Genomic DNA, 12,419 nt, shown 5'->3' on the forward strand with positions numbered 1-12,419 from the left:
GCCAAGACTTAGAAAACATACTTCTCAAGCATCTTTTCTGATAACAATGGTATGAAACCAGAAATCAACTACAAGAAGAAAGGTGGGAAAAAAAATCACAAATATGTGGAGACTGAACAACATGCTACTGAACAACTATTGGGTCAACAAAGAAATCAAAGGAAAAATAAAAATTATCTGAAGACAAATGAAAGTGAAATTTTGACATGCCAAAACCTATGAGATGGGGGCTCCCCTGGTGGCGCAGTGGTTGAGAGTCCGCCTGCCGATGCAGGGGACACGGGTTCGTGCCCCGGTCCGGGAAGATCCCACATGCCACAGAGCGGCTGGGCCCGTGAGCCATGGCTGCTGAGCCTGTGCGTCCGGAGCCTGTGCTCCGCAATGGGAGAGGCCACAACAGTGAGACGCCCGCGTACAGCAAAAAAAAAAAAAAAAAAAAAAACACCTATGAGATGCACCAAAAGTGGTACTAAGAGGGAAGTTTATAGTAATACAGGCCTACCTCAAGAAACAAGAAAAATATCAAACACTCTAACCTTACACCTGAAGAAACTAGAAAAAGAAGAACAAATGAAGCCCAAAGTCTGCTGAAGAAAGGAAATATTAAAGATCAGAGCAGAAATAAATGAAAGAGACTGAAAAGACAATAGAAAAGATCAATGAAACTAAGAGCTGGTTCTCTGAAAGATAAACAAAACTGACAAACCATTAGCTAGACTCACTAAGAAAAAAAGAGAGAAGGTAATGATAAATAAACTCAGAAATGAAAGAGGAGAAATAACAACAGATACCACAGAAGTACAAAGGATCAGAAGAGAATATCATGATCAAGCTATACATCAACAAATTGGACAACCTAGAAAGAATGGATGAATTCTTAGAATCATATAGTCTTCCAAGAGTGAATCATGAAGAAACAAAATCTGAATAGATCGATCACTGGTGCAGAGATTGAAACAGTAATCAAAAACCTCCCCCAAAACAAAATTCCAGGGCCAGATGGCTTCACAGGTGAATTCTACAAAACATTCAAAGAATTAATACCTATCCTTCTCAAACTATTCCAAAAAATAGTTGAAAAGGAAGGAGCGCTTCCTAACTATTTTACAAGGCCCACATCACCCTAATACCAAAACCAGACAAAGAAAACACACAAAAAGAAAATTAGAGACCAGTATCACTACTGAACACAGATGCAAAAATCCTCAACAAAATATTGGCAAACCAAATACAACAATACATTAAGGATCATACACCATGATCAAGTGGGATTTATCCCAGGGATGGCAGGGCGGTCCAACATGCACAAAGCCATCAATGTGCTACACCACATTAACAAAACGAAGTATGAAAACCATATGACCATCTCAATAGATGCAGAAAAAGCATTTGACAAGATTCAACACCCATTTATGATAAAAACTCTCAATAAAGTGGGTATGGAAGGAATGTACCTTGACGTATTAAAGTGCATATATGACAAACCCACAGCTAACATTATACTCGATGGTGAAAAACTGAAACAAAAGCTTCATGAAACAATATCCTTACCACATGTGCTATTTTACAATCTGTTCTATTATTTCATTAAAAAGAAAAGCTGGTCACAATTTATTCAACTGATTTTACAACCACCTACAGTTTGCAATACTAGAAAACTTCTCTAGGATGAACTATATCCAGGGCTGCGATATGTTAATACAAGCAGTTCCCAACTAAGGATCAGAATCTTTCCAACCAATGCTCATATATTAATTGGTTATTTGAAATTTGAAACATATCCCATGAAGTAAGGTAGTTGGGAAGGAAAGTAATATTTACTGAGTAGTTATTAAATACATTATCTTACTTATTTCTCAACGAATGATCTTGAGAAGAAGAAAATATTATTCCGTTACACAGATGGGAGAAGAGTGAGGCTTGGAGAGGTCAATAACTTATCCAATGCAGTAAAGATGGCTCTTGACCCCAAGTCATCTGACTCCAAAAACTGCTCTTTCTAGCATACTAATACATCATTTCCTTAGGTTTATGACAGCTTACTCCAAACCCCCATTTCTCCAAAACACGAAACTGAAAAATCTGCATTCAACCCAAATTCAGTAGGATCCTATAGAACCTAATTACTACTTATGGGGATAATCTATGTAGAGGTAATCCTTGACTATAACTTAGGCTCTCAAAACACATTCTCCACAGGGACAGCAAGCTCCTTAACTCCGCAGTTTATTCCTAAAACAAACACAACAATGGGAACAGAATTCTCAGTGACTTCAGAGCAGCAGGGAGACAAAGGAGATGGGAATTGCTGGAGATATTCCCAGCACCACTAGGGAAAATACAGGCATTTCCAGTGTGGAGAGTAATGGAGGTGGCAGTGTTGGCTCTTGTGCCCTCGCTGAGCGATCTGACTCATTTCCATATGTGTTCTGCTTCTAGGCCTGACAAGGTGAAAGATGAAAATGAAAAACCAAAAACGAAAATGGAAAACCAAAAGCGCCTCACTCCCCTCCCCCTGCTGGTACAAGCCTGCCACTAGCTGTCCACATTCATAGGGTGACAGGAATCCTAGCTTCAAGCCTCTAACCTGAGTTGTGGCTCACCTGGGAGCAGAGGCCACATATTTATACCCGTGTGGCTAAAACCTTAGGGTCTGCAGAGCTTTAGGCCCAGGAAGAATGAAATCTGGAAGCAGCCATGTTCTCTCTCTCCTCTCCTCTCCGCTCTCCTCCCGAAGGAGAAAGGGTCCCCTCTGCTCACCTCAACTTTGCCTGCCTAGTACGTTCTTTTGGACTCCACCATCTATGGCTAGGCGCCCCAACCCTAAAGTATGAGCAAACAAACACCCTATTAGTATTTTATTTGTAGTTTTGGAGATTTACAGTTTCACAAGAAACACTGATTTTTCTTCAAAAAATAGAAAAAGTTAAAAAAAAAAAATCTATTGTCTTGGAAGAACAGAACAAGTCTCTTCAGCAAGCAATGGGCCAATTCAGATCGGAGGAACTAGTGAAGTAAGTTAGATATAGGAAGTTCCGATTTATCGTTTCAGGAATAACACAAATGTCTTCTTGTCCAGTTGTGTAAGGCTCCAAATGGGCCATCTCAGCTTAAGACTGGTAACACACAAACAAAACACAAACAAAGCCTCCAGGGTCCCATCGAGTGTGAACGCAGGGGTGGCTCACTCTCCAGGAGGCTGCATCTGTTTACAGAACTCATCAAACTGCTGCTGCTCCAGTTCTGTCATGACTCTGTTGAGGGCATAGATCTGAACGGGAGAAAAGACATGTTAGCAATGGAGGCAAATGCTTAGTGTATCTTCAGACACAAGAGGCTGTGTCATTTGAAAATGCCAGAACTGCATTGGTAACGCAGGGGCAGGAGAGGTAGACAGTAACTCCACTGGGGAATCAGATAAGAAGCAGTGAGGCAGGTGACTGATCAGGCCTTTAAAGGATCGGTAGGATTTGAACAGGTAGAGACTGGAGAAAGGACATAGGTGATGGGGGAGTGGATATTATGATTAAATAAATATAATGCAAAAGTACAGCATTAGTTCTGGAAACTTCAAGTATGCTAATATGGAAGATATCATGGGGCTTCCCTGGTGGCGCAGTGGTTGAGAGTCCGCCTGCCGATGCAGGGGACACAGGTTCGTGCCCCGGTCCAGGAAGATCCCACGTGCCGTGGAGCGGCTGGGCCCATGAGCCATGGCCACTGAGCCTGTGCGTCCGGAGCCTGTGCTCCACAACGGGAGAGGCCACAACAGTGAGAGGCCCGCGTACCGCAAAAAAAAAAAAAGATATCATGGAATGGGGTTTGGGGAGCTGGAGAAAGCAAGAAAAGTATGTTAGGGCCTTAAATGCCATGCCAAGGAATCTGGACTTTATCGGGCTGACTCTGGAGAGAGTAGTGTGCAGGGAAGCAAATTGATTATATCTGTGCTTTGAGAAAGAAAACTGGAGACCATGTGAGAGATGGAGTTGGGGAGGAGAGATTATAGGCATTAGGAGACACCTATTACAATAGTCCAGGAGGAGATAGTAGGAACATGACCCAGGGCAGGCAGTGGGGTGGAAAGAAAACTGTGAGAGACATTCTAAGGTGAAAGGCAGGGTGTCTACCTTATTGCTCACCTTGCAGTAATCAATTAATCCACCAAGGGAAGAGAAACAACATAAAGTTTCCACATTTGTATAGAAGAAAAAAAAGAAGGACCGTGTTTGTGTGTAGGGGATAAAACTTGAGTAATCAAAAAGAAGGGAAAAAAACCTGAGAAGTGAGACAAATAGAAAATACAAAATAAGAGCAGAAATGAATGAAAAAGCAACCGAATGTACAATAGAGAGGATCACCAAAACTGCAAGATGGTTCTTAGAAAATACTAAAGAAAACCCTGCAAACCTCTGACAAGACAGGTCGAGATAAGAAGGGAGAAGGCACAAACAAACATTATTAGAATTTAAAAGAAGCCATAATTACTGACACAATGGAGATTAAAACAAAACTTATGAACTCTGTGTCAATAAGTTTGAAAACTTAAATGATCAAAACTGACTAAATAGAAAGCTTGAATAATCCTACAATCTTTTTTTTTCCCAATTTTAAAAAATTTTGATAAGATTCTATAAGCTTGGGACTTCCCTGGTGGCGTAGTGGTTAAGAATCCACCTGCCAATGCAGGGGACATCGGTTCGAGCCCTGGTCAGGGAAGATCCCACATTCCGTGGAGCAACTAAGCCAGTGCACCACAACTACTGAGCCTGTGCTCTAGAGCCCACGAGCCACAACTACTGAGCCCATGTGCCACAACTACTGAAGCCCACGCACCTAGAGCCTGTGCTCCGCAACAAGAGAAGCCACTGCAGTGAGAAGCCTGCGCACAGCAATGAAGAGCAGCCCCCACTCGCCACAACTAGAGAAAGCCCACGCACAGCAACGAAGACCCAACGCAGCCAAAAATACATTAAAAGAAAAAAAAAATCTATAATCTTTAAGTAAAACGGAATTCCACACAGTGATGAAAATGTCTCAAACAACAACACAAATGATTCTCAAAAAGCATAATACTGATAGTTAAAATGGTCAAGTTTTATGTATGTTTTACCATAAAACAAACAAACAAATAAATAAATCTACATGGTTAAAAAAAAAAAAAAAGATGCTGAGTGAAGAGAACCAGTCACGGAATACGGTAACATATATAAAGTTCGGAAACATGCAAAACTAGACAGTATAGTGTTATGCTATAAAATATTATTTAGGGGTACGCACAGAAATAGTAAATTAATACAGAACAGCAAGGGAGTGATTAGCATGAAATTAAGGACCGAGGGTACTGCTAGTGGGAAGGCTGGGGACATGACCAGAGTGAGGCCTGAAGGGCTTCTAAGTTACTGGTCATGTTCTATTTCTGTAGTTGGGTGTTTGTTTTATTCATCTTCTTTAAGTGCACAAACACATTTTATATATATTATTTATATGTATTATATAATTAAGAATATATTAAGTATGAATATATTTAATATATTAAGTATTATAAGTATTATGTATTAAGAATATATTAAGTAATTCATTAAGCAGAGAAAGAAGAGACTCAAAATGGGTCAAGGGTCCAAGCCAAGGAACGAGATTTTCAAGGACAGGATCACCAACAGTGCCAAATGCTGCTTCAGCTGCCAAATGGGCCTCTGTTCCCATTCACCCCTCTCATCTCTCCTTCTCATCTCACTTTCTGGAATGTGGCATCTATACAGAACTGAAGGGAAACTGTGTCTCCGCCTCCCCACAAGGGCTCTTGTCACATTCCTATCTTAGGAAACTGCATTCCAGGCAACACAGACAAAACAGCAAGGCAACTGTGGGGCAAAGCAGGGAGCAGGGGAGAAAGTCCAGAGACCTGTTTAGATGGCAGCCCTGCCCCTCTATCCCTTACTACCTAGGAATTCTGGTCCCAACACTTCACTTGAAGTGAGGATAATACTTTCTACCTCACAAGCTCATGTATGTGGTATCCCCCTTCCTTATTCCAGGAAGGATTTACAAAGGTCAGAGTGGGAGCAACAATAATGTACCCTGGTGTGAGGATTACATGTGGTGATGCATGTGCCTGGCACATCTGAGGAGCTCAACAAGGGCCAGCTGCAACGACAGTGCAAGTCCGGTATGACATCTTGGCAAATCAGCACAATTCACCTTCAAGTCCGCACAATGAAAACACAGTGACTCCTGACAACAACCAGTCGCTGCCATTTCTGAGCGCTTTCTCTGGGCCAGGCACTGTCCTATGTGTTTTACATACATTTCTATTCCTTACAACAATCTTGTGTAATTGATGTTATCATCCTCATTTTACCAAAAAGGAACTGAAGAACTGAGGTTCAGAGAGGTTAAGTATCTTGTCCAAGGTGACCTGGGAAGAACTGGAATTTATGGAGGAGTTGGGGTTTGAAGTCAGACAAGTAAGTGTAACCTGTGGAACCTCACCGGCAGGGTGTCAGTAAACACATGAACAATGTCCTCAACAACATTATCGCTGCAGTGTGCACAAAGGACAGTTTCCTAGGGCTGTTTCTTACAGCGGCCCTCCAACTTTCACCAAAGTGCTGAGCAGTAAAACCGTCTGGGGGCCTGTGTCCAGGTGAAGATGGGGAGGTGAAGGAAAGAGGGGCACAATCTGTTAGAACCCAGGTCCACAGCTCTCAGACAGTCTGCCTTAATCCAAAGGCAGATTTCAGTTTATGGATTAATTTCAAACACACTATTAAGTTTACTTATTATGTTTATGTCGGCCTCCCCCGCTGAATGCACGCTCCACAAAGGCAGGGACTCCTCTGTTCCTACAACAGTGCCTGGCATGTAGTAGCAGTTCAATATTGTGAGTGAATGGATCAGATTAACAAAAATTTAAAGTCTGACACTATTAAGCATTGGAAAAGAAGTGAAGAATGAGAACTCTCTCACACTGCTAATGCAGGTGCAAACTTGTACATCTCTCTGAAAACAATTTGGCAACGTCTAGTAAATTTGAAAATGTACCCAATAATTCTACTTCTAGTTATATATGCCCTTCAGGAATTCCAGCACAGGTGCCCAAGGAGACATCTAAAAGTTTTTCACTACACCATTGGTTGTAACAGCAAAAAAAAACCCTATAAATTATTTAAACATCCGTTACCAGAAGACGGGGTAAATATACTAAAGTGGATTCATAAACTAGACTACTATTAGCAGTGATGAGGAATAAACTAGATTCTTACTTACATTAACATGAATAGTTCTAAAAAACATAAACAAAATAAAACACGTGGAATTAGTTTAATATAAGATTTTAAAACACAAAAGAACATTTTATATTGTTCAAAAATATCTACTAATATTTGAGTGTAAAAGTATAAAAAAAATAGTGGTTGCCCACAGGGAGGGGAAAAGGAAATGGAGAAAGGGGACTTCAAATTTTTATGTAATTTTTACTTATCTTATTTAAAAAAGACTCCAGGCAAATATGACAAAATGTTAAACACTATCAATCTGGGGTACTGAGTACCCAGGTGTTTGTTATAATATTCTGCTTTTCTGTATTTTTAAATTTCTAAAAAAAAAAGAAAAGAAACAAGCAAAAGAAATAGAAAGAGGGAAGACTGCGGGAAGCTTTTTCCTGATATTAAATGCTAAAATAAAATATTCATGTAAACACTCAGGTTGATTTTTAAGTGCAGACTGAACAAAGGAACATAGTGTTGGGTGTAGAGCTTGGGCCTCTACTTCACAATTAGGAGGAGCAACTCTCCAGGCCAAATCCAGGACATCTGTACTAGGGTGTGTGACACTTGCTCTCTCTCACTCCCTTACAGGACCCCTCCCTTACATGTCCCTTCTCTTTTTTTTTTTTTTTTTTTTTTTCTGGTACGCGGGCCTCTCACTGTTGTGGCCTCTCCCGCCGTGGAGCACAGGCTCCGGACACGCAGGCCCAGCGGCCATGGCTCACGGGCCCAGCCGCTCCGCGGCATGTGGGATCTTCCAGGACCGGGGCACGAACCCGTGTCCCCTGCATCGGCAGGCGGACTCTCAACCACTGCGCCACCAGGGAAGCCCGTCCCTTCTCTTTTTCCTTTCTTCCTTCCCTCAGGTCCTACCACAAAAGCTCTGCGCCAGGAGTCATCTGGAGGCTATCTGGTACCGGTCGGGGTTCTGACACTTGGCATGTGACTCCGGAATCTCAGTGATCTCCTCTGGAAACCTGGGATAACACCTGTTTTGGCTGGATTGGCTGGAGGCAGGTAGGGCTCCCCGTCACAGCTCTATCTCTCTATACCGGCATCATCTCCAGCAGACTACAGGCATACAGGCCCTCCTTACTCTCACCTCTGCTCTCTGTCTTTGCTTCAGCTCCTGCTGGGCTGATTTCTGCTTGGCCTTCTCAACTCTGCTGACAGCCTCTTTAACTTTGGTTTTTTCTTTACGTGCAGGTGGATCCATGACTTGGCTTCTGTATACTTCTTAGTCAGCTCCGACCTGGATGGTACAGAAGAAGGCGGATCTAAAAACAAAAAAAGAATGAACGAACGAACTTCCATTCACTAATGCCCTACCTCAGCCCCTTCCTTTGGCAGGGGAGGCAGACGGGCCCGGGGAAAAGGGGGGAGTCCCACTGCCACCACCTCGCTGGGTGTCTCTAGGCAAATCTCCTCCCCACTCTGAGCTTTAGTTTTCCCCGTCTGCACAATGGGACAACAGTCCATCCCCTGGCCCCCTCCCACGAGCTGCCGTGTGAGCACCAAATGCGAAGAGCCCTGTGAACGGTTTCCTACACTGTAGCGCGCTGCATCCAGCGTGGGACTGCCATAATTACGAGGACACCGCGACCCAGAGGGACCGACCGGCCGAAGTCTCGAAGCGGGTGGGCGGGGAGCCCAAGACTCGCGCGGCCTCCAGCCTCCGGACCAGGGCTTTCCCACCTCTGCCCTCCCAGAGGGTTACGGCCCGCTCGGCCCGAGGGGCCCGCCCTCCGCCACCGCCCCGCCCGGGCCCAAGCCCGGCCCCAGGAGAGCTCCCCTCCCGCCGCCGCCCACTCCCGGTCCAAAACGGCGGCTGGAGGCGGGCGGCGCTCGGGAGTCGGGGCCTTCCCTCCCGGGTCTCGGGACTCGGACAAGGGCCCAAGGGGGAACCCCCGCCTTCCCCTACCTCCCAGCCTGCAGTACGAGCCTGCCGCGCCTCGGACTGGGCGGGGCTGGGAGGTGGAGGGCGGGCAGGAGCGTCGAGGCCCCGCCCACAGGAAGGGCCGCGCGTGCGCGGAGAACGTGTCTGGACGCGCCGCATCGGTGCTGGTGCTGGAGCTGGAGCTGGAGCTGGAGCTGGAGCTGGAGCTGGAGCTGGGGCAGGGTCGGGTGGGTACCAGTAACAAAAGCTTTTCCCGGGAATACTTTCTGGGACAGACGCTAGGCTTTGAAAGGTGAGATCTGAAACCTGGGACTAGAATTATAACCCTCTGAGCCTCAGTTTTCAATTCGGAAAGTAGGGATGATGATTGCTGCATTTTTAAAAATTATTATTATGTAATTTAGGCAGTAAACATGGTCTATTTTTGCTTCTTTCCAATAGAATACATTTGATCACTTTTTTTTATACAGCAGGTTCTTATTAGTCATCAATTTTATAAACATCTGTGTATACATGTCAATCCCAATTGCCTGATTGCCGCCTTCTTGATTCAGAAGCTTGTTAGGAAGATCAAGTGAACTCCTGTTTACCATAGTGCTTTGAAAAGGGAAATCGTGATGGAAGTATAAATAGCCAATATAAACAAAGAGAAATGTTCAAGTTCACTGATAATCGATAATTTTAAAATTACAATTTTATAACTATTCACAATAATTTTACAAATTGAAATAGCTGGCTATCATTTTTCATTTATTAGATTATCAAGGATTGGACAAAATGGTAGATAAGTACTTTGACAGCAGAAATCTTGTACAGTCTAATAATAACAACGACAATAATAACTACCTCTCTTCTGGACTTATATTACAGGCACTGTTCATAGAGCTTCACATTTATTAACTCATGTATTCCTCATAATAAGTACGTATAATAGTGTGAATATATAATAATATACTATTATTGTTCCCATTTTACAAATAAGGAAACAGAGGCACAGAGAGTTTGTGACTTGTCCAAGGTCACACACCCAGTAAGTGCCCTAGCAAGTATTTCATCTAGGATTGAGGATAGGACAATGGCCTATCCAAAAGAAAACGTGTTCAAGCCTACTCCTTTTGTTCCTTTAAGGATTGGGCAAGAATTGAAACAAAGGATGGATTCTAAGCAACAGCGAAAGTGTAGCCCAGATGGACACTCATATTTTCAGTCAAAGTGTAAATTATCACAACATTTTGGGAAGCCAGTTTAACACAGCATTTCAAAAGCCTTGAAAATGAACACGACCCCCCAAAAAGACAAATACTGCATTATTCCATTTCTATGAGATAACTAAAATAGTCAAACTCTTAGTAGAATGGTGATTGCCAGGGGCTGAGGGAGGGGAAAAGGGAATTGTTCAATAGATATAGAGTTTCAGTTTTGCAAGATGAAAAAGTCCTATAGATCAGCTGCACAACAGTATGCATATAGTTGATACCACTGTACTGCACACTTAAAAATAATTAAGATGGTAAACCTACCTAAGGAGGTAAAAGACCTGTACTGGAAAACTATAAGACACTGATGAAAGAAATAAGACACAAACCATTGGAAACATATACTGTGTTGTTCATGGATTGGAAGAATTAATATTGTTAAAATGACCATACTACCAAAGGCAATCCACAGATTCAGTGCAATCCCTATCACAATACTAAGGGCATTTTTCACAGAACTAGAACAAATAATTTTAATATTTGTATGGAAACAAAAAAGAGCCCAAATAGCTAAAACAACGTTGAGAAAGGAGAACAGAGCTGGAGGAATCATGCTCCCTGACTTCAGACTATACTACAAAGCTGCAGTTATCAAAACAGTATGGTACTGGCACAAAAACAGACACATAGATCAATGGAAGAGCATACAGAGCCCAGAAATAAACCCATGCACTTATGGTCAATTAATCTACAACAAAGGAGGCAAGAATACACAATGGAGAAAAGACAGTGTCTTCAATAAGTGGTGCTGGGAAAACTGGACAGCTTCATGTAAAACAATGAAATTAGAATATTCTCCAATGCCATATACAAAAATAAACTCAAAATGGATTAAAGACCTAAATGTAAGACCAGAAACAATAAAACTCCTGGAAGAAAACATAGGCATAACATCTTTGACATAAATTGTAGCACTATTTTTTTGGATCTGTCTCCTAAAGAAAGGAAATAAAAGCAACAACAAACAACTGGAAAATAATTAAACTTAAAAGCTTTTGCATAGCAAAGGAAACCATCAACTGAATGGGAGAAAATATTTTCAAATGATATGTTCAATAAAGTGTTAATATCCAAAATATATAAACAGTTCATACACTCAATATCAAAAAACCAAACAACCCAGTCAAAAACATGGGCAGAAGACCTAAATAGACATTTTTCCAAAGAAGACATACAGATGGCCAACAGGCACATGAAAAGATGCTCAACATCATTAATCATCAGAGAAATGCAAATTAAAACCACAATGAGATATCATCTCACACCTGTCAGAATGGCTATCATCAAAAAGACACAAATAAAAAAATGTTGGTGAGGATGTGGAGAAAAGGGAACCCTTGTACACTGTTGGTGGAAGTGTAAATTGGTGCAGCCACTGTGGAAAACAGTATGGAGTTTTCTCAAAAAACTGAAAATAGAACTACCATATGACCCAGCAATTCCACACCTGGGTATATATCCGAAGAAAACGAAAACTCTAATTCAAAAAGATACATGCACCCCAATGTTCATAGTGTCATTATTTACAATTGCCAAGACATGGAAGCAACCTAAGTGTCCATCAACAAATGAATGGTTAAACAAGATGTGTTTTATATATATATATACAATGAATATTACTCAGCCATAAAAAGGAATGAAATTTTGCCATTTGCAGCAATATGGATGGACTTGGAGGGTATTATGCTAAGTGAAATAAGTCGGACAGAGAAAGACAAATACTGTATAATATCACTTATACGTGGAATCTAACAAATAAAACAAACTAATGTAGTGACTATAACAAAAAAGGAACAGACTCACAAATTAGAGAACAAACTAGTGGTAACCAGTGGAGAGAGGGAAGTGGGGAGGGGCGAGATAGGGGTAAGGGATTAAGAGGTACAAACTATAAATAAGCTACAAGGATGTATTGTACAACACAGGGAATATAGTCAATATTTTGTAGTAACTATAAATGGAATATAATCTTTATAAATTGTGAATCACTATATTTTACAC

The 12,419-nt window shown here is 41.9% G+C and overlaps 1 protein-coding gene across 3 annotated transcripts; it reads right to left on the reverse strand.

Annotated features, from left to right (window-relative positions):
- Positions 1–2,376: 2,376 nt before the first annotated feature.
- Positions 2,377–9,238, reverse strand: SVBP (small vasohibin binding protein). Of its 3 annotated transcripts, none has more exons than XM_079932960.1 (3): positions 8,883–9,159; positions 8,368–8,542; positions 2,377–3,271 (listed from the first exon to the last, which is right to left on the reverse strand). In XM_079932960.1, the coding sequence occupies exons 2-3, from the start codon at positions 8,479–8,481 to the stop codon at positions 3,185–3,187; spliced, it is 201 nt and encodes a 66-aa protein (XP_079789086.1). In that variant the 5' UTR covers positions 8,482–8,542; positions 8,883–9,159; the 3' UTR covers positions 2,377–3,184. The 3 variants fall into 3 exon arrangements, with proteins under 3 accessions (XP_079789086.1, XP_079789085.1, XP_079789084.1); XM_079932959.1 differs by lacking the exon at positions 8,883–9,159 and adding an exon at positions 9,187–9,238 and having other exon boundaries at positions 2,802–3,271; XM_079932958.1 differs by having other exon boundaries at positions 2,804–3,271; positions 8,814–9,158.
- Between the last annotated feature and the right edge of the window lie 3,181 nt (positions 9,239–12,419).

Source organism: Stenella coeruleoalba (genome assembly GCF_951394435.1).
Source record: "Stenella coeruleoalba genome assembly, chromosome: 1".
NCBI lineage: Eukaryota > Metazoa > Chordata > Mammalia > Artiodactyla > Delphinidae > Stenella > Stenella coeruleoalba.

Coding starts and splice junctions, on each gene's coding strand:
- SVBP (XM_079932960.1), bottom strand. CDS start 8,481: ATGGATCCACCTGCACGTAAAGAAAAAACCAAAGTTAAAGAGGCTGTC. Junction 3,272..8,367: donor AGCAAAGACAGAGAGCAGAG/GTGAGAGTAAGG, acceptor TCTCCCGTTCAG/ATCTATGCCCTCAACAGAGT.